At 62.9% G+C, this 19,824-nt stretch overlaps 1 protein-coding gene across 7 annotated transcripts; it reads left to right on the plus strand.

Moving 5' to 3' along the window:
* Positions 1-478: 478 nt before the first annotated feature.
* On the plus strand, positions 479-19,824 carry GRAMD2A (GRAM domain containing 2A). Of its 7 annotated transcripts, none has more exons than XM_068144322.1 (13): positions 479-560; positions 1,208-1,623; positions 4,934-5,047; positions 5,663-5,720; positions 9,728-9,800; positions 9,892-9,995; positions 10,879-10,977; positions 12,642-12,713; positions 15,263-15,409; positions 16,763-16,919; positions 17,211-17,310; positions 17,408-17,515; positions 18,811-19,824. In XM_068144322.1, the coding sequence occupies exons 3-13, from the start codon at positions 4,944-4,946 to the stop codon at positions 18,812-18,814; spliced, it is 1,026 nt and encodes a 341-aa protein (XP_068000423.1). In that variant the 5' UTR covers positions 479-560; positions 1,208-1,623; positions 4,934-4,943; the 3' UTR covers positions 18,815-19,824. The 7 variants fall into 7 exon arrangements, with proteins under 7 accessions (XP_068000423.1, XP_068000425.1, XP_068000429.1 ...); XM_068144324.1 differs by having other exon boundaries at positions 493-560; positions 1,211-1,623; XM_068144326.1 differs by lacking the exon at positions 479-560 and having other exon boundaries at positions 944-1,548; positions 4,920-5,047.

Genomic DNA, 19,824 nt, shown 5'->3' on the forward strand with positions numbered 1-19,824 from the left:
GGAATCCCAGAGAAGGGGGTTGGGTTAAGGTCCTGATGGGGACCAGGGGCTTTCTGGCAGAGGTTGGGAGGTCCTAAGGAAGGTTTGGCAGGGGTTGGGAGATCTTGAGGCCTTTCTGGCTGTGTTTGGCAGATTTAGGCAGGGGCTGGGGCAGGCCGGGGAGGATTCTGACAGGGTTTGGGGGCCCCATGCTCTCTGGACACAGGCTGGAGGGGCCCTAGTCTGGCTGTCCCAGCCACGGTTCACCACGGGAAGGCAGCAGGTCCTCGGCTGCCGCCCCACGGCCGGGCTGGGATCTGCCCCAGGACGGCGGCGGCCCGTTTCCTTTAAGAGGCGCTTTCCCGGCAGGCTCCGCCCCCGCAACTTCCCGCCAATGGGCGGTCCCGGCAGCGTCGGTAGGCGGGGCGCTGAGCTAGGGCTGGGGGCAGCCTTGGCCAATGGAAGCGAGGAGTCTGGGCGGGGCTCGGCGGCGGGCAGCCAATGGGCGTGCCCCGTGGCGCCGTGCGGAGGCCGGGCGCGCGGGGCATGACGGCGCCGGGCAGCGCGCGGCGGCCGCGCAGGTAGGGCTGGGCCAGGGGGGTTTGGGAGTCCCGGGGGGCTCCGGGGGCGGCGGAGCGCGGCCTTGGTGCCGCCGGGAGCCCTCGGCCCTCCCATGGCGCCGTCCCGGCCCTGTTCCTGTTGGTGCCGAGCTCTGAGGGGAGCGGGAAACGCTGCGGCTCCCCCCACTGTCGCCGTACCGAGGAGAGGGAACCGGGGCAGGGGATGTCGCGTCGCTGCCGGTCCCCGCAGCCGCCGGCTCTGCCTGGAGCGGCCCCGAGCGGCCCCGAGCCCGTGCGAAAGCTGGGGGCTGGCCCTGGGGGCTGCCCCGGCCGGTCTTCGCCGCGGCGTGGCTCGGAGCACCGCCTGTTCGGCATCGCCTCACCGGGGTCCGGGGCTGAGGGGGGGCCCAGGCCGGGCTCTCTCCGCCGTGCGAGGCTCGGTAAAGCCGGTATCGCTCGCGCCGGGAGTCATCCTGGCCCGCGGCCTTGGCTCTCACCCCGGCGGAGACCCACCGGGCGCAGGGCCCTGGGAAAAGGCGGTTCCCGGGGCGGGGCGAGACGGGACCCTGCCGGGCGCACGGGGAGGGGGCCGGGCGCGCGGGAGCGCTGGGGGGGATCACCGCGGCCCCGTCCGTCCCTCCCCGCCGTGACCTCTCTCTTCCCGGCAGCAGCGCTCGGGACCCGCCGCTCCCCTCCAGCATCCTCGGCGGTGGCTCCGCTCCAGCAGCCGACACTCGGGACTGAAATGACCTTGAGAGCCGGGCACAAGGGCAGCTCGCCGGATCCCGCCCGGGCTCGCTCGGGCCGAGGCAGCCCAGCCGCAAGTGCCTCCCTCCGCCCCTGATCCTGCTCGGGACTTTTTGTTCCCCGTGAGGCGAAATCCCCGGCTCGGACACTCCTGCGCGTCGCCGCTCGCTCCCGGCCGGCGGCCGGGAAGGGATTCCGCCAGCGCCGATCGCCACCGGAGGGGCTGACGCCGGAGCCTTCCCAGGCTGGATCCCGAGGCTGTGTAAGGGAAGGGAGATGCGGATCTGGGGTTCGGGACAATCCCGGGACCATACCCGCGGCTGGGGCAGCCTGGGAGGTGAGCGGGGGCTGCGAGGAGCCTGCGTGTGGGCAGGGAGAAGGGCGGCCACCCTGGTACGGCGAGCAGGGGCTTTGCTTTCCCTTTGGCAACGATTTCTCTGTGCCAGCAGTTCCTCCCCTTGCCCACTCTGCCTCGTCTTGGGAGCTCCGTGCTCCGACTCCCCTTGCTCTGTTTGTAGTTTGGGACACTCGGGGTGGGGATTTTCCTTCAGGAGCAGCTTCCTCCTAACAAAGTTCCTTGAGGAGGGTGATGCCACGAGCTGCTAGAAAGTGTTTTCCTTCCTGTGCCAGCTCCTGGCAGGGAGACTCCCATCTCCTCAGCTGTGCCTGGAGCCCTCTGCTCCTGACCCTTGGATCTCCTCCCTGTCACATCTGGCAGCAGGGGCAGAGTGAGATCTGGAGCAGAGGCAGCTGCTGTGATGGTTCTGCTGGGGGTGAGGATGCTCCTTGTAGCCCCCAGACCCTCTCTGGAGCAGCCTGGGACTGTGACCTGGGATTTGTCCTTAGTGGTGACCCTAGGAGGAAGGGGAGCCCAGGACCAGGACTGTGCAGCACTTCCAGGTGTTCCCCAGCCTTAGTTCTGCTCATTTTGGAGGATTTTTGTGTGTTGGGTGACCCTGGGGGAGTGAGGGGGTGGCTGTTGGTTTCTCCATGCCCTCACCTGGAGCAGGGGGTGCCTGTCCCTGTGCCGTGCCCCTTGGTGCCAGCCCTGGTCAGGGCTAATCCGCTGGCAGGGATTAAGCGGCACAGCGGCTTGGGGATTTAAGGGATGACGTGAGGGAAGCTGGAGCAGGCTGAGCTCTGGAGAGGGGGGGCTCCAGAGTGGGTCATAGCCCCTTCCCCAGTGCCTGGACAAAGGCTTTGGCACATAGGTGACGCAGGTTTCAGCTGCAGGGCAGTGTGGTGTCACCTGGCAGGGGATGTGTGCAGGGCAGGGCTGCTTGGCCTGAAGGTGTCTGAGGAATTGGGCAGGGAAAAGTCCTTGTGGTGCCATGCCAGAGGATGTGGCTGTGGTGCCTCTTGTCAGCAAAGCCTCCCATCCCTTCCAGACACATCCTTGGACAGGAGCACTGCCCTGTGAGGAGAGGCTGAGAGCCCTGGGGCTGTTCAGTCTGGAGAGGAGAAGGCTGAGAGGGGATTGAATCAATGTTTACAAACAGCTGAGGGCTGGGGGTCAAGAGGCAGGGGAGAAGCTCTGCTCACTTGCACCCTGGGATAGGCCAAGGGGCAGTGGATGGAAACTGCAGCACAGGAGGTTCCACCTCAACAGGAGGAGGAACTTCTGCACTGTGAGGTCCCAGAGCCCTGGAGCAGGCTGCCCAGAGAGGTTGTGGAGTCTCCTGCTCTGGAGCCTTTCCAGCCCCACCTGGATGTGTTCTGTGTGACCTGTGCTGGATTCTCTGCTCCTGCTCTGGCAGAGGGGTTGGACTCTACAATCTCCAGAGGTCCCTTCCAACCCCTGACATCCTGTGTGACCTGAACTTTGCCTCCAGCGCCCCACGCCCTCGGTGTGCTCATCCCTTCCCTGCCGTGCTCCGCCTCTGGGGCTGGGTGGGCAGCTCATGGATCTCCCAGCCTCAGCTGCAGGGATCCAGGAGGTCATTCCCAGCCTGGCTCTGACTACATGGCACCAGTGACTTGTGTTTGAGTTTCAACAGCCCCATGTCCATGCTGTGTCCTGAAGGAGCATCCCCTGTGCCTCCACCTGGGGCTCAGCCCAGCTGAGTTGCATCATGACAGTGTTTTGGATGGACACTGAGTGTGCAGGGCTATGGGGGGGGGCTTGTGTGGCTTCAACTCTCAGGCCACCTGGGCACTGCTGTCAGGGTGGAGCACCGCTGTCTTGGCTCCCCCTGCTGTGAGGACAGGCTGAGGGAGCTGGAGGTGTTCAGCCTGGAGGAGAGGAGGCTCCAGGGTGACCTAACAGCAGCCTGCCAGTACCTGAAAGGGCTACAAGAAGGCTGCAGAGGGACTGTTTTCCAAGGCCTGCAGGGACAGGACCAGGGGCAATGGCTTCAAACTAGAGCAGAGCAGATTGAGATTGGATGTGAGGAACAAGTTCTGCACCAGGAGGGTGGTGGAACACTGCAACAGGTTGCCCAGGGAGGTGGTTGGGGTCCCATCCCTGGAGATATTCAAGGTGAGGCTCAACAAGGCCCTGGGCAGCCTGACCTGGTTGGGGATGTCCCTGCTGACTGCAGAGGGGTTGGGCTGGATGAGCTTCGGAGGTCCCTTCTGGCCTGGACCATTCTCTGGCTCTGTGATTCAGTGGATTTCTGCTGGGATGAGCCCCTCGGAGCAGGATGTGTCTAGGGAAGTGCAGGTGGCAGAGGAGCTTCTCCCTGTAGGCAGGAAGCAGTTTGGAAGGGCTCCTCCGGCGGGGCTCTGCCACACGGCCATGGCATCACCCCCCGCGGGCTCTGGGATGCCCTCCAGCTCCATGCTTGTCCTGCCTGCTGCCATCCTGCCTGTGCCCCACCTGCTCTGCTCCCACCCCCTGCCTATCCAGCCCAGCTCCTTCCCCTTCCCTCACTCCTTCTGCACGTGGCCGTGGGCTCCCCTGCTGTGTGGTACGGGCGGCAGGGCTGCTGCCGGGCGCTGGGTGCCGGGCGCTGGGTGCCGGGCGCTGGGTGCCGGCAGCGCTGTGCCACAGCAATCTCCGATTGCGGTTTGCCAAGGGCAGCTGTGCCACCTTCCTGGCCTGCTGGCTGATAACCAGCCCTGCCTGGCAGCAGGAGCCTGTTTGCTTTCCCCATCGTGGCTGATAAGTGCCTCTGATAACAGCAGCGATGGCAGATACCAGGCTCCAGCGAGGGCAGCAGGCAGCCTGTGCCCTCGGCGAGGCCTCTGCCCAGGGAGGGTGGGAACAGGGAGTTGGCTGCTTGGCTACCAGGGCTGGAGGCTTCCTAGCAAGCAGTCCCTTTCCCCTTTCCCCTTTCCCCTTTCCCCTTTCCCCTTTCCCCTTTCCCCTTTCCCCCTTCCCCCTTCCCCCTTCCCCCTTCCCCCTTCCCCCTTCCCCCTTCCCCCTTCCCCCTTCCCCCTTCCCCCTTCCCCCTTCCCCCTTCCCCCCTTCCCCCTTCCCCCTTCCCCCTTCCCCCTTCCCCCTTCCCCCTGGAGGCTTCCTGGCAAGCACTGCCCTTTCCTTCCCTTCCCTTCCCTTCCCTCCACGTGGCTTGGGGGATGGCAGGAACGTTCTTGCCATCCTTGAGTGGCAGAGTTTCCAGCTGGGGTGCAGCTGGGGTGGCAGGGGGGTGGTTCCTGGCACCTCTCCCCTCTCTCCCTCGGGGCTAACAGGCTTCTCCTGGCAGTGCCAAGCCCATGCATGAGAAAGCAGCTGCCTTGAAGAGCCCTGAGCCCATGCACGGCCGTGACAAGGTGGAGGCATCCCACAAGGAGAAGAGTTTGGATTCCCTCGACGGCAGGTGAGGGGCAGCCCCCTGGGCTTGGCACTCCAGTATCTGCTCTTCTTCATCCCCCTCCTGCTGCCACCCCCCTGCTCATCCCTGCTGCCTTTGGCCTCCCAGCTAGGGCTGGGCACATTGTGGGGGCCTCTCTTTGTTCCCCCCATAAATTCTGTGTCTCCAGAGGCAGGGTGGGGAGAGCAGTGTGGGGAGGGACCCAGCACTCCCCTTGTTGGGAGGCTCTCACTGGCTCTGGTGTCTCCCTTCACCTGCCTGCAGGATGGATGCTCCTGCACACGGCCAAAGCTGAGCCCCTCCTGCCTGGGCACGTTCCCAGTTGTGCTTTCCCTGGGGAACCCTTGACCCAGCCAAAGCTGCCCAGTGCTAACCTGCCCCAGGCTGCTGCTGGGGGCAGCTCTGGGCTTCTTCCCTTGGTGCTAAGATGTGTTTTGGGTGCCCACCATCAGCCCCACACCAGGCAGAGCCCTGCTCCTGCAGCCAGGCTTTAACCTCAGCAGTGGCTGATGGCCAGAAATCAACCAAGACATCCAAAGTGTGGCTTTTCCTGTGGGGGAGGGAATCTCTCTTCAGCCCTCTGGGGCTGTTTGCTTTTCTGAGGATTGTTTTTCCTTTCAGCCTCCACCTGAACGAAGCCCTGAAGGATGAAGACATCAAGAAGTGCCACAGGGAAGTGGTGAGTGGTTGGCTTCCTGAGCCACGGGGCTGGCTCCTCGTGGCCTGGCTGCAGAGGGCCCACCCAGGGTCTTGGAATGGGAGGCAAAACTGCAGCAGCTCCTGGTGAGGGAGGTGAAGGCTCCTGAGGTCTTTTGATTCTGTGATTCTATGATTCTCTGTTGAGCCTTGATCCTCTTACGGCCCAGCTCCCCTGGTGACAAGGTGCAGGGAGCAGAGGTGCCCTTGTCACCATGGGCAGGAGGGCTCTGCCTGCAGCCAGCCTCGCTGCTAGCTGTGCCACACTGCTGGCTGCCCTGCCCACATGCCTGGCCCCTGGGATTCTGGGGGGCCACCGGCACTGCCACGTCCCCAGGAGCCCCTGGAGGTGCTGGGTGCTGTCTGCTTGGTGGGGGCAGGGGTGGCACAAACCTGCTTTACCAGGGCTGGCTAAAGGAGCATGGTCAATGCCATGCCACGAGCTGCTTTCATAGAACCACAGAATCCACCAGGTTGGAAAAACCCTCAGAGATCATCAAGTCCAACCTATGACCTAATACCCAACACCTCCTGACAACTCAACCATGGCTCCAAGGGCCACATCCAATCCCTTTTTGAACACTTCCAGGGACAGGGACTCCACCACCTCCCTGGGCAGCACATCCCAAGGGCCAATTCCTCTTTCTGGGAAGGACTTTCTCCTCACCTCCAGGTTAAACCTCCCCTGGCACAGCTTGAGACTGTGTCCTCTTGTTCTGGTGCTGCTTGCCTGGGAGAAGAGACCAACCCCCAGCTGGCTCCAACCTCCCTGCAGGGAGTTGCAGAGAGCAAGAAGGTCTCCCCTGAGCTTCCTCTTCTGCAGGCTAAGCAACCCCAGCTCCCTCAGCCTCTCCTCACAGGGCTGTGCTCCAGACCCCTCCCCAGCCTCCTTGCCCTTCTCTGGACACCTTCAAGTCTCTCAATGTCCTTCTGAAACTGAGGAGCCCAGAGCTGGACACAGGACTCAAGCTGTGGCCTGAGCAGTGCTGAGCACAGGGGCAGAATGACTTCATAGTAGCATAGAATCAGTCAGGGTTGGAAGGGACCACAAGGATCATCCAGTTCCAACCCCCCTGCCATGGGCAGGGACACCCCACACTAGATCAGCCTGCCCAGAGCCTCATCCAGCCTGGCCTTAAACACCTCCAGGGACAGGGCCCCAACCACCTCCCTGGACAACCCATTCCAGGGCTTCACCACTCTCATGGGGAAGAACTTCCTCCTCCCCTCCAGCCTCAATCTCCCCACCTCCAGCTTCATTCCATTCCCCCCTACTCCTATCACTGCCTGAGATCCTGAGCAGTCCCTCCCCAGCCTTCCTGTAGCCCCCTTCAGATCCTGGAAGGCCACAATGAGGTCACCTCAGAGCCTTCTCTTCTCCAGACTGAACAGCCCCAACTCCTTCAGTCTGTCCTCACAGCAGAGCAGCTCCAGCCCTCTGCTCCTCCTCCTGGCCCTGCTCTGGACACCTTCCAGCACCTCCAGATCCCTCTTGTCATAGGGGCTCCAGAACTGGAGGCAGGACTCCAGGTGGGGTCTCAGCAGAGCTGAGCAGAGGGGGAGAATCACCTCCCTTGCCCTGCTGGCCACACTTCTCCTGCTGCAGCCCAGGCTCTGCTTGGCTTTCTGGGCTGCAGGTGCACACTGAGAGCTCCTGGTGAGCTTCTCCTCCCCCAGCACCCCCAAGGCTCTCTCCTCAGGGCTTCTTTCCAGCCAGTCCCTGCCCAGCCTGGATTTGTGCCTGGGGTTGCCTCCAGCCAGCTGCAGGACCCTGCCCTTGGTCTTGTTGAACCTCCTGAGGTTGGCTTGTGCCCAGCTCTCCAGCCTGTCCAGGTCCCTCTGGATGGATCCCTTCCCTCCAGCTGTCTGCTGCCCCACACAGCTTGGTGCCATCAGCAACCCTGCTGAGGGTGCACTCAGTGCCACTGTCCATGGCACCCACATGGATGTTGAACAAGCCTGGTGCCAGGACTGACCCCTGAGGGACTCTGCTTGTCCCTGGCCTCCCCTGGGCCCTGGAGCCATTGCCAGGCACTCTTTGGGTGCAGCCCTCAGGCCAGTTCTGTCCCCATCTGGTGCTCACCCCTCACACCCCTGTGTCACCAGCCTGGAGCCCAGGCTGTGGTGCGGGGCAGTGTCGAAGGCTGTGCTCAGGCCCAGGCAAACGACAGCAGCTGCTCTCCCCTCAGCTATTGATGTTGTCACCTGTGCAGAGAAGGCCACCAGGTTGCTCAGGCAGGATTTGCCCTGGGTGAAGCCCTGCTGACTGTTCCCAATCACCTCTTCACTATTCTTCTGAGCCAGCAGTGCCTCCAGGAGGATCTGCTCCAGGATCTTTCCGGGCACAGAGGTGAGACTGCCTGGCCTGGAGCTCCCTGGTTCCTCCTTCTTACCCTTTTTGCAGATGGGAGCAATGTTTCCCCTTTTGCAGTCTGTGGGGACTGCCCCAGACTGCCAGGACCTTTGGAATAGACTAGAGAGGGCTTTAGCAACCTCCTCTGCCAGTTCTCTCAGCACCCCTGGGTGTACCCCGTGGGGTCCCATGGACTTGAACACTTTCAGGTTCCTCAGGTGATCACCAACCTGATCTTCACTTACCATGGGCAGTTCTTCCTCCCCCTCCCTGCCATTGTCTTCCATGGCTCCAGGAGTGTGGCTGGAGGCCCTGGCAGGGAAGCCTGAGGTAAAGAAGTCATTGAGTACCTCAGCCTTTTCCTCATCACTTGTGACCACTTCCCTGCTCCTGCTGGCCACACTCTTCCTGATGCAGGCCAGGATGCCACTGGCCTTCTTGGGGCCTTTCAGTGTGTGGTAGGTTGAAATTTCTCCCCCTCCCCAACATGAACTTTGCCAGAGCAGCTCAGTTGGAAGCAAATGCAAGCTGTGTTTACAGGCAGAACTACAACCTGCATGGAGTGCAGTGAATGTGTACAACATCTACAGGAGTTACAATATTTACAAGTGATAAACAGCACAAGAGCTGCAGAATCAGCCAGGTTGGGAAAAACCTCAGGGATCATCAAGTCCAACCTAGCACCTAATACCCAGCACCTCCTGACAACTCAACCATGGCTCCAAGGGCCACATCCAGTCCCCTCTTGAACACCTCCAGGGATGGGGACTCCACCACCTCCCTGGGCAGCACAGCCCAATGGCCAAGACCAGGGGAAGCTACTAGCTTCTCCTTCCCTGCCCCCTCCTTACCCCCCCATACCAAAGGGAGAAGGGAAAGGAGCAGAGGGAGGTTAGACTTAGCTGAAACAATGCAGCCAAGGCCAAGCAGAAGTGAGTTAGGATCTCCCAGAGCAAAGCAGCAAGGAGAGCAATTGTTTTGGTACCAGCAGTTGAAGTTCCTTATCTCTCTAGTGGGACTGCTTAGAATTATCTTTCTTTTCCTTTTGAAGCCCAGCAGTGATTTATTTGCATGTTTTGCTACTTTCTGTCCAAGAGCAATTTTTGAGGGCATAGCCTAAAAGCTACCTCACAGTGGCATCCAGAAGCGTTTCGGGGCCAACCTGCCTGAGCCTCCTGCCACGGCTGGCAGCAGGCTTGGAAGATGCAGCAAGAATATAAATAGCTGGATGGGCACAGAGCAAGTGCTGTCATCCTGCCCTGGATAGGGGGAGAGCTCCAGGAGGAGGAGGAACAGGAGGAAGAGGAGGAGGAGGAGGCGGAGGCGGGAGGGAAACTGCTGGGCAAAACAACTCACAGCCGAGCCCAGGCGAGCAGAGGCTGCTGGCAGGGGCTGGGCAGCCTCCCTGGCTGTTAGGGGCAATGTGTGCCTGGGAGGATGGCAGAGCTCTGGCAGGGTGCTGGAGCCTCCAACCCTCCCCCAGCCCTCCGTGCCCGCCGGCCCCAGCCCGGTGGGACCCCTGTGCGGCAGTGCCGGGTGCGGGGCCCGTGTGGGGCAGGCGGGGGGGCTGGGGGGGTTGCTGTCCTGTCTCCTGGGCCAGGGCAGCAGGAGGAACCTTTGCTGTGCTTGATTTTCAGGCTGCTAGCAAGTACAACTCCCAGTACCACAAGCTGTTCAAGGACATCCCCACGGAGGAGAGCGTGCTGAAAGGTGGGTGGCATGGCGAGGGGCGGGCAGGAGGGGGCAGGGGCTGCACGCTGCCTGCCCTCCCTCCCTCCCTCCCTCTCTCTGCGCCTCGCAGTCTGCTCCTGCGCGCTCCAGAGGGACATCCTCATCCAGGGCCGGCTTTACATCTCCCCCAACTGGCTCTGCTTCCACGCCAACCTCTTTGGGAAGGACATCAAGGTAGGGGGCTAGGGGTGGGGGGCACCTCGGCCTTGTGCCTCTTGGCTTCACAGCTTTTACCCCACCCAGCACCCTGAGATGCCCCCAGGGCAGCCTGGCTGTGCCCCCTGCTCCCGTTGCCCCCCGGGGGAACCCAAACGTTGGTTTGGCTGAACATCTCCTGGTGCCAACCCTCCTGGGAGCCACCACGGCAGCTGAAGGAAGATCAAAGCTGTAGGGGCAGAGGAGGTGGGGGGAGAAGATTTGCATCTCTCTTCCTCTTGGCTTTTGTTCTTTGCCTTGCAGTCTGATGTTTCCCTCTTGTTAGTCCTGTGGCTGACAGGGACTTGTGTGGAAAGTGGGCTGCAGCCCTGCATTATTGATGTCAGCTGCTTTCAACAGAGGGCTGAGGGGAGGTTCAGTGATCTTCCACTGCCACATACTTCATCCTGCCCTTGCTTTTAACCCACCCTGGGCCTGCAGAGGAAGGGCCTCTCATGCTGGTCTCAGGGAGGTGGGCTGGACCATGCTTTCCTCAGTCCCTGCTGGCCTTATCGAGCAGAAACCACCTCTGAGCTGAGCTTAATGTGAGGGCAGGTGCTGTGACCTCTGGCAAACCCAGGCTGGCCTTGGGAAACCACAGAGCAGTCTGCTTTGGGTTGGAGAGCACCTTAAAGGTCATCCAGTGCCAACCCTGCTGCCATGGGCAGGGACACCTCCCCCCAGCCCAGGCTGCTCAGGGCCTCATCCAGCCTGGCCTGTAGCACCTCCAGGCAGGAGGCCAATCTCCACGTGGCTGCTGCTGTCCTTGGGGTTGTAACTCTGCTGTGTGTCCAACCTCTGCCTTGTGAAAGAAGTTCCCTGAGCTCGTGTTGTGCCCCTCCTGTGTGTCTTTGTCCTGCAGGTGGTGATCCCAGTGGTCTCTGTGCAGCTGATAAAGAAGCACAAGACAGCTCGGCTGCTGCCCAACGGCTTGGCCATCACCACCACTGCCAGCAGAAAGGTGACACTGCCCCTGCCCACCGCCCTGCCCAGCCTCACCCCAGCCAGCTGGCAACACAGCAGCCTGCCAGCACCTGCAGGGGCTCCAGGAGAGCCCAGGAGGGGCTTTTGACAAGGGCTGGGAGTGCCAAGATGAGGGACAATGGCTTTGAGCTGGGAGAGGGCAGATTGAGACTGGAGAGGAGGAGGAAATTCTTGGCAGTGAGGGTGGGGAGAGCCTGGCACAGGCTGCCCAGGGAGGCTGTGGCTGCCTCCTCCCTGGAGATGTTCAGGGCCAGGCTGGATTAGGCCTTGAGCAACCTGGGCTGGTGGGAGGTGTCCCTGCCCTTGGCAGTGGGGTGGAACTGGGTGAGCTTTGAGGTCCCTTCCAACCCAAGGCATTGATGATTGCCATGGTGGGCAGCAGCAGGGGCTGGCAGGGAGGCAGTGCTGCTCCCTCGCTGGCCAGGGCAGACAGCACAGCTCTGCCCCTCCTGCTGCACTGCCCTGGGGAGCAGGGCATAGCCTGGCAGGGCCCTGCCAGGCTCACAGAAAAACCTTTCAGCTCCTTCAAGGAGAGCAGGGAAGGGTTGGGGCTGGGCCTTCAACTCTTGTGGGATTTTGGGGAGGGGGTTAATTCCTGTGGGCTTTTGGGCAGGGGTTAGTTCCTGGTTTTGGTGGGGGTTTATTCCTGATAGATTTTGGGGAAGGGGGTTAATTCCTGTGGGCTTTTGGGCAGGGTTAATCCCTGGTTTTGGTGGGGGTTTATTCCTGATAGATTTTGGGGAAGGGGTTAATTCCTGTGGGCTTTTGGGGAAGGGGTTAATTCCTGTGGGCTTTTGGGGAAGGGGTTAATTCCTGTGGGCTTTTGGGCAGGGTTAATCCCTGGTTTTGGTGGGGGTTTATTCCTGATAGATTTTGGGGAGGGGGTTAATTCCTGTGGGCTTTTGGGCAGGGTTAATCCCTGGTTTTGGTGGGGGTTTATTCCTGATAGATTTTGGGGAAGGGGTTAATTCCTGTGGGCTTTTGGGGAAGGGGTTAATTCCTGTGGGCTTTTGGGCAGGGTTAATCCCTGGTTTTGGTGGGGGTTTATTCCTGATAGATTTTGGGGAGGGGGTTAATTCCTGTGGGCTTTTGGGGAAGGGTTAATTCCTGTGGGCTTTTGGGGAAGGGTTAATCCCTGGTTTTGGTAAGGGGGCTAACTCCTGGGGGCTTTTGGGAAGTGTTTTCTTCCTGTGGGAATTTGGCAGGGAGTGATCCCTGCAGGATTTAGGGAGGAGGTGGCACAGGGCAGGCTCTGGGCGTTGGATGTGACCTGGTTGCAAGGCTGCTGTGCCCTCTGTGTGGCTCTGTGCCAGGTGAGGTGAGCACTGCCCTCTGCCCCCTCCTGCCAGGCCCTGGGGGTGTCTTCCATCGCTCCCAGCCCTGCTGGCTGCTGCATCCCTCTGGGCTGAGCCAAGTGAGGCTGGCCCCAAAAAAAATCTGGTCCAGGTTTTAGCAAAAATAACAGCAGGGAAGCTCTGCAGGGAGGTGCTGGCAGGGGACCTTCAGTGGCTCCTGAAGGAAGGGGCATTCAAGGGCAGGACGTCCCTGCCTGTCCCCTGCCTGTCCCCTGCCTGTGGAGAAGCAGACTCCGGACTGGGGGGCAGCTCTGTGCCAGCAGCAGCCTCTCTCCTTCTCTTGCAGTACATCTTTGTGTCCCTCATCTCCCGTGACAGTGTCTATGATGTCCTGAGGAGAGTCTGCACACACCTGCAGGTACCTCCCACCCTGCGTCCCACAGAGCTCCTCACCACTGCCTCCAGGGCTCTGGGCTGGTCCCCACCGCCCCCTCAGTGCCCTGCTGCCTCCTCCCAGCCTCCTCACTCTGCAGCAAGGGCTGGGGCAAGAGGGGCAGGAGCTGTGCCCCGGGTGCTGAGCTGCTGCTGGCCTTTTCTGGGTCACAGAGCAGGGAGGCAGAGCTGGGCAGGGGGAGGCAGAGCTGGGCAGGGGGAGGCAGAGCTGGGCAGGGGGAGGCAGAGCTGGGCAGGGGGGGGAGGCAGAGCTGGGCAGGGGGGGAGGCAGAGCTGGGCAGGGGGAGGCAGAGCTGGGCAGGGGGGAGGCAGAGCTGGGCAGGGGGAGGCAGAGCTGGGCAGGGGGGAGGCAGAGCTGGGCAGGGGGAGGCAGAGCTGGGCAGGGGGAGGCAGAGCTGGGCAAGGGGAGGCAGAGCTGGGCAGGGGGAGGCAGAGCTGGGCAGGGGGAGGCAGAGCTGGGCAAGGGGGAGGCAGAGCTGGGCAGGGGGAGGCAGAGCTGGGCAGGGGGGGAGGCAGAGCTGGGCAGGGGGAGGCAGAGCTGGGCAGGGGGAGGCAGAGCTGGGCAGGGGGGGAGGCAGAGCTGGGCAGGGGGGGAGGCAGAGCTGGGCAGGGGGAGGCAGAGCTGGGCAGGGGGAGGCAGAGCCGGGCAGGGGGGGAGGCAGAGCCGGGCAGGAGGAGGCAGAGCCGGGCAGGGGGGGAGGCAGAGCCGGGCAGGGGGAGGCAGAGCCGGGCAGGGGGAGGCAGAGCTGGGCAGGGGGGAGGCAGAGCTGGGCAGGGGGAGGCAGAGCTGGGCAGGGGGGGGAGGCAGAGCTGGGCAGGGGGGGAGGCAGAGCTGGGCAGGGGGAGGCAGAGCTGGGCAGGGGGGGAGGCAGAGCTGGGCAGGGGGAGGCAGAGCTGGGCAGGGGGAGGCAGAGCTGGGCAGGGGGGAGGCAGAGCTGGGCAGGGGGAGGCAGAGCTGGGCAGGGGGGAGGCAGAGCTGGGCAGGGGGGAGGCAGAGCTGGGCAGGGGGAGGCAGAGCTGGGCTGGGGGAGGCAGAGCTGGGCAGGGGGAGGCAGAGCTGGGCTGGGGGAGGCAGAGCTGGGCAGGGGGAGGCAGAGCTGGGCAGGGGGGGAGGCAGAGCTGGGCAGGGGGAGGCAGAGCTGGGCAGGGGGAGGCAGAGCTGGGCAGGGGGAGGCAGAGCTGGGAGTTCCTGCTGGCTCCCAGGGTGTGGGCCTGAATGATTTGTAATCTGGTGGTGGGAGAAGTTGTGCCACTCCCCACATCCAGGGCTTGAAGGGCTGGAGGAATGGTCCAAAGAAAAAGAATTTGAATTGTAAAGCCTAAAGGGGGGAGCAGAAGACAGCCATCAGCCCTCCAGCTGGAGAGGAGGCTTGTGGGGACCTCTTCTCCCTGCACCTGAAGCCCGTGGGAAGCGGTGCTGCAGCCCTTCCCCCCCCAGCAGGCTGCCTGCTGGGTGACTCAGCCCCCTTGCTGAAGTGAAGGGAAACTTGCTCTTTGAAACCTGCTGGGCTGTGCCCACACATTGCCCTTCTCAGCCCCTCTGCAGGGAGTCAGAGCTGGCACAGGATCCCTTGGCCAGCCGCAGCCCTGGTGGTGGGGACAGAGCGATGTGGTGCTCTGTTCTCTGCTGGGGTCGCAGAGTGGGAGGGGTAGGAAGGGACCTCCAGAGCTCATCCAGGCCAAGCCCCCTGCCAGAGCAGGAGCACCCAGGGCAGGGCATACAGGAACACAGCCAGGTGAGGCTTGAAAGGCTCAGGAGACTCCAAATTTCTCTCTGCAGCTTGCTCCAGGCCTCCAGCACCCTCACAGTCAAGAGGTTTCTTCACATATTGAGGTGGAACCTCCTGGGTTTCAGCTTGTACCCCTTGTTCCTTGTCCTGTCACTGGGCACCACCAAACAGAGCCTGGCACCTTCCTCCTGACACCCTTCCCTCAGCTATTGATAGACATTGATCACATCCCTCTCAGCCTTCTCCTCTCCAGACTAATCAGCCCAGGGCTCTCAGACTTTCTTCATGCCAGAGATGTTCAAGTCCCCCAGTCATCCTCATAGGCTCCCTTGGACTCTCTCCAGCAGCTCTCTGTCTCTCTTGAACTGGAGAGCCCCAACCTGGACACAGGATTGCAGCTGTGGTCTCAGCAGGGCAGAGCAGAGGGGCAGGAGACCCTCCCCAGCCCTGCTGGCCACACTTCCCTTGCTGCCCCCAGGACACCATTGGCTCTCTTGGCCCCCAGGGCACATTGCTGTCCCATGCAGAACTTGCTGTGCACTGGGACTCCAAGGTCTTTCTCCATGGAACTGCTTTCCAGCAGGACAAGCCCTGGTCCATAGTGGTGATGCTCTTCTCCCTGCCCCACATCCCTGTGCCTCCAGGTTTTCATAGGTTGGAAGGGACCTCCGGAGGTCACCAGGTCCAAGGCAGGCTGCTTTTCAGAGACTTGCCAGAACCTCTGCCTGGGGTGTGCAGCAGGGGGAGGTGGCCCCAGGGCAGCTCTTTTGCTCTTCCCCTGCAGGTTTCCAGTAAGAAGAGCTTGAGCCTGAAGGAGCTGAGGGAGGAGCCTGACGCCGTGTCACTGGTGAGGGTCAGGGCGGCTCTGGGCGAGGGAAGGACCTCCATCACCTCACGCTGCGGGCAGGACAGCATCCGCCTGGCCCCCTTGGTGGGTCTGACACCCCCCTGGCACGCTCAGGTTTGGCTGGCAGCCCTCTGCAGGGTGCAGATGTGGTCCTCTCCCCTTGCTGCTGACAAAGGTCACGCTGGGATGTGGCCGTCGTGGGGTCCTCACAGCCTGGCTTGGCACACAGGGCCTGGCTTGGCACACAGGGCCTGGCTTGGCACACAGGGCCTGGCTTGGCACACAGGGCCTGGCTTGGCACACACAGGGCGGGTCAAGAGGCTGGTTTGGGTGGCCTGTGGCTGAGCACAGGCTGATGGCTCAGCTGGTTGGTCCCAGGGGTCGCTGTGCAGATGGACAAACTCCAGAGCCTGGTGGGACCTGAAGCTGCTCCCCTCCCACCGCTGCCCTTGTGGGTCACAGGCTGGAATGGGGTTGAGTCACCCCAGAACCCCTGGGGTAGGTGGGATGGCTCCCAGCTGGGAAGCTGGAGGAGGCTGCTGTGCCATGGTGTGACTGAGGGAGCATGGCTGTGGCCCTGTCCCTGGACTTCACTCTGCCAGGAAGCTGTTGGTGCTGTATGAGGGTGCTGAGCTAGGTGTCTCCCAGGGGCTGGTGGCCCTGTCTATCAAGCTGGGTGCAGGAGGTGTCAGCTGAGGTGGCCTTTGTGGGCCAGTGGCTCTGTACATTGGACCAGGAGGTGACAGGTGGGATGTCTCCTGTGGTCTGGTGACATCTCAGGGGCTGAAGGCACTTTGCAAGGGTTGGATTTGGAGCAGTCCAGGCTGGCAGCATCTCCTGGTGCCTCCTGAGGGATGTAGCTCTCCAGCAGCTCCAGCCCTGGGGACTCTCTGCAGGGGGCACCCTTCTTGCCAGCTGGCACCCTGCTTGGCTTGGCATCGTTCTGGGGTGTGCTGGAACCAGGGTGCTGAGCCTCGGGGTGCTCAAGGGGCTCTTGAAGGTGACCACACTGAGCTTCAGAGGGTGAGGGTGGCAGCAGCTGGTGCTTGGGACTGGTGGGGGGTGCATGGGCAGGGCCTTCCTGTGGCAGTGCTGTTCCCATGGGGCTATTGTGGAGGAGCAGCTGCCCCTTAGGAGGACATTCTGGAGGTACTGGGCCTCAGTAGGGCTGCCAGAAGGTTTGGGTCCAAACGTGGCCCCACCATGTCCTCGATGCTGCTGGTTCACAGGGTCAGGCTCACAGGAGCTTAGGGGTTGGGAGGGACCTTCAAAGCTCATGGAGTCCAAGCCCCTGCCAGAGCAGGAGCAGAGAATCCAGCACAGGTCACACAGAACACATCCAGCTGGGGCTGGAAAGGCTCCAGAGAAGGAGACTCCACAACCCCCATGGGTGCCAGCACTGCTGGGGGCAAGGCTCAGCCAGGGCTGTTCCCACAGGAGGTGATTGTCCCCGAGGGCAAGTGGAGGAAGGTGTCCCCTGCTTCGCTGTCGCTGTCCCTGCCGGAGGCCGAGTACCAGTGCCTGCACCGCGCCTCTGGCACCAGCCTGGGCACCAAGGAGAGCTCCTTCACCTCTCAGGAGCCCCTGGCCTCGGGTGAGGGCTCTGGGCTTGTGCCCTGCCTGCACACCTCCCCGAGGAGGTGCTGCTGCTTCCCCCACACTCCTGGAGGGGCTGTTCTGCCTGGCAGATGAGAGGGGTTGAAGGTGGGAGTTGGGGATGGAGCCCTGGGGCCGGGGTGGGGTGGGATGGAGCGTCTTGCTCGAGAGCTTGGAGTCCCCAGTGTCCCCTGTGACCCCCTCAGAGGAGGGTAGTTGATGCTTGAAGGCTGCCAGCTGCTGGGGGTGCTGCTGCCTGGCAGCCCCTGACCCTGGGCTTGCCTTCCAGAAAGCGCAGTCAACAGCGAGGAGGAGCTGGAGGCGGAGCAGAGCTGTGTGGCAGAGCTGAGACCCTCAGACTACCAGCTCCTGAAGGTCTTCATCGTGCTGTAAGTGTGGCCAGAGGGTGGGGGAGGGCTGCACTGGGAATCTTCCACCTCCCCCCCGCCGCCCCCAGCTCCTGAGTGCTGCTTCTTCTGCCCTCAGCATCTGCCTGCTGGTGGTGTCCTCCTCCTACCTGGCGTTCCGCATCTTCCGCCTGGAGCAGCAGCTCTGCTCCCTCAACAGGGACTACCTCTCCCGAGGCCACAGGAGGTGAGGCCCCGGGGCCCTGCTGGGCAGGGGGCCCTGCTGGGCAGGGGGCACTGCTGGGCAGGGGGCACTGCTGGGCAGGGGGCACTGCTGGGCAGGGGGCTCCCGGCCTGGGGAGCAGCTCAGTACTGCGGCTCTGGCCCTCTGTGTGTGCCTGCTGCTGGCTGCAGCAGAGCCCAGAGTGCTGTCCCTGTGCAGGACATGATGCCAGTGAGTGCTGCCAGCTGACCAGGGCCAGCTCTGCTGTGCCAGCTGCTGCTGCTGCCTGCTGACCAGGGCCAGCTCTGCTGTGCCAGCTGCTGCTGCCTGCTGACCAGGGCCAGCTCTGCTGTGCCAGCTGCTGCCTGCCGACCAGGGCCAGCTCTGCTGTGCCAGCTGCTGCTGCCTGCTGACCAGGGCCAGCTCTGCTGTGCCAGCTGCTGCTGCTGCCTGCTGACCAGGGCCAGCTCTGCTGTGCCAGCTGCTGCCTGCTGACCAGGGCCAGCTCTGCTGTGCCAGCTGCTGCTGCTGCCTGCTGACCAGGGCCAGCTCTGCTGTGCCAGCTGCTGCCTGCCGACCAGGGCCAGCTCTGCTGTGCCAGCTGCTGCTGCCTGCTGACCAGGGCCAGCTCTGCTGTGCCAGCTGCTGCCTGCTGACCAGGGCCAGCTCTGCTGTGCCAGCTGCTGCTGCTGCTGCCTGCTGACCAGGGCCAGCTCTGCTGTGCCAGCTGCTGCTGCTGCCTGCTGACCAGGGCCAGCTCTGCTGTGCCAGCTGCTGCCTGCTGACCAGGGCCAGCTCTGCTGTGCCAGCTGCTGCTGCTGCCTGCTGGCCAGGGCCAGCTCTGCTGTGCCAGCTGCTGCTGCTGCCTGCTGACCAGGGCCAGCTCTGCCTTTCAGAACCTTTCAGCCTTTGGGCAAAGGTTTCCATGGGATCCCAGACTGGGCTGGGCTGGAAAGGACCTTTCAAGGCCATCCAGTTCCAGCCCCCTGCAGTCAGCAGGGACATCCTCACCTGGAGCAGGTTGCTCAGAGTCCCAGGCCAGCTGCCCTGGGATGGTTCCAGGCATTGGGGCTCCTGCCACCTCTCTGGGCACCCTGGGCCAGAGTTCCCGTGGGGGTTTGGGGCCAGTGCCAGCTGGTAGGCAGCAGCTGGGTGGAGCTGGGGCCAACGTGGCCGTGGGCAGCAGCAAGGGATGGGCAGGAGTGGGTTCCCTTGGGGGGGGGATGTTGGAGGGGGGTGTCTCTGTGTCTCCCTCCTCCTGACCACGGGGGGGTGTCCCTGCAGCTGCTCAGCCCACCTCCCCTGCTCTCCTCATGCAGGTGACCGCCGCTCGCCGCTGCCTGCGGCCGGACGCCAGGCTGCTGACCGCCGGCACAGAGCTCCTGGCACCACATCCACCTGGCCTGGCCCTCCCTTGGCTGCTGAAATGGGACCAAGCATCTTCTCTCTCCCTGCTGGGGACCACCCCTCTGGCTCGTGGCCACTGGTGCCAAGCCCCTGCCCCACTGGCACCCCCCTTCCTCCCTGGGACGCTGCTGCACCCTAGCCCTGGATGAGGGCTCGGGGCTGCCGGGCCGCTGGCCCTCCCCTCCGGAGGTGGTGCTGGGATGGGCACCTCCTTCTCTCCCACTCTGGGGTTCCTCTTCTTAAATGGTGACCCTGGGCTCACCAGGAACCCCCAGCAGCATGGATGAGCTGCTGGTGCTGCTCTGGGCTGAACCCTGTCTCTGGACCCCCAGGGCCATGGCTGGAGAAGGACCCCAAGCAGGGGAGTCAGTGGGGCTGGGGAGGATGGGCCAGCAGCCCTGTGGGACATCATCTCCCCCAGCACCCAAGAGTGGGGCTGGAATCCAGGCCCCCCAGCTCTGTACCAGCTCCCAGCCCTTCTCTCCTGGAGCCCTGGGCCACTTTGGGGTGCCTGTGTGTCCCCTGCAAAGCACTTTAGGGTCCCCCAGCCCAGAGCTCCTCGCTGGGGACCTGCCCTGGCAGCACTGCTGGACCAAGGCTTCGTGAGCCCTGCTCAGCTCTCCCAGAAGGAGCCCACAGCTGGCCCCTGCCAGTGCCCCACATGGCAGCACCCTGTGCCCTGCCTGCCCTTGGCCCTGCTGCCCGGCGCCCCAGGCTTTGTCCCCTGGGGTCTGTGCCCCCGGAGCATGCTGGGGGGCAGCAGGTGACCACCTGTCTGATTCCTTCTGGTTTCCTTTCCTCTTGTGTTTTGTCTTGGGCACTACCAAGTGCTGATGGGGCCAAACTCCCAGGCCCTGGGCAGAGCCTGCTGCTGGCCCGGGCTCCCAATGACTTTCCCATGGAAATAAACCCAGCATTTTCTAGCA

The sequence above is a fragment of the Melanerpes formicivorus genome, unplaced genomic scaffold (genome assembly GCF_026170545.1).
Source record: "Melanerpes formicivorus ecotype bairdi unplaced genomic scaffold, bMelFor1.0.p_v2 SCAF_10, whole genome shotgun sequence".
NCBI lineage: Eukaryota > Metazoa > Chordata > Aves > Piciformes > Picidae > Melanerpes > Melanerpes formicivorus.

Bases quoted from the DNA above. Each gene is read 5' to 3' on its own strand.
- GRAMD2A (XM_068144322.1), top strand. From the start codon at position 4,944: ATGCATGAGAAAGCAGCTGCCTTGAAGAGCCCTGAGCCCATGCACGGC. The intron at 9,801-9,891 runs GTGGGTGGCATG...TGCGCCTCGCAG, and splicing joins GGAGGAGAGCGTGCTGAAAG to TCTGCTCCTGCGCGCTCCAG. The intron at 12,714-15,262 runs GTACCTCCCACC...CTTCCCCTGCAG, and splicing joins GAGTCTGCACACACCTGCAG to GTTTCCAGTAAGAAGAGCTT.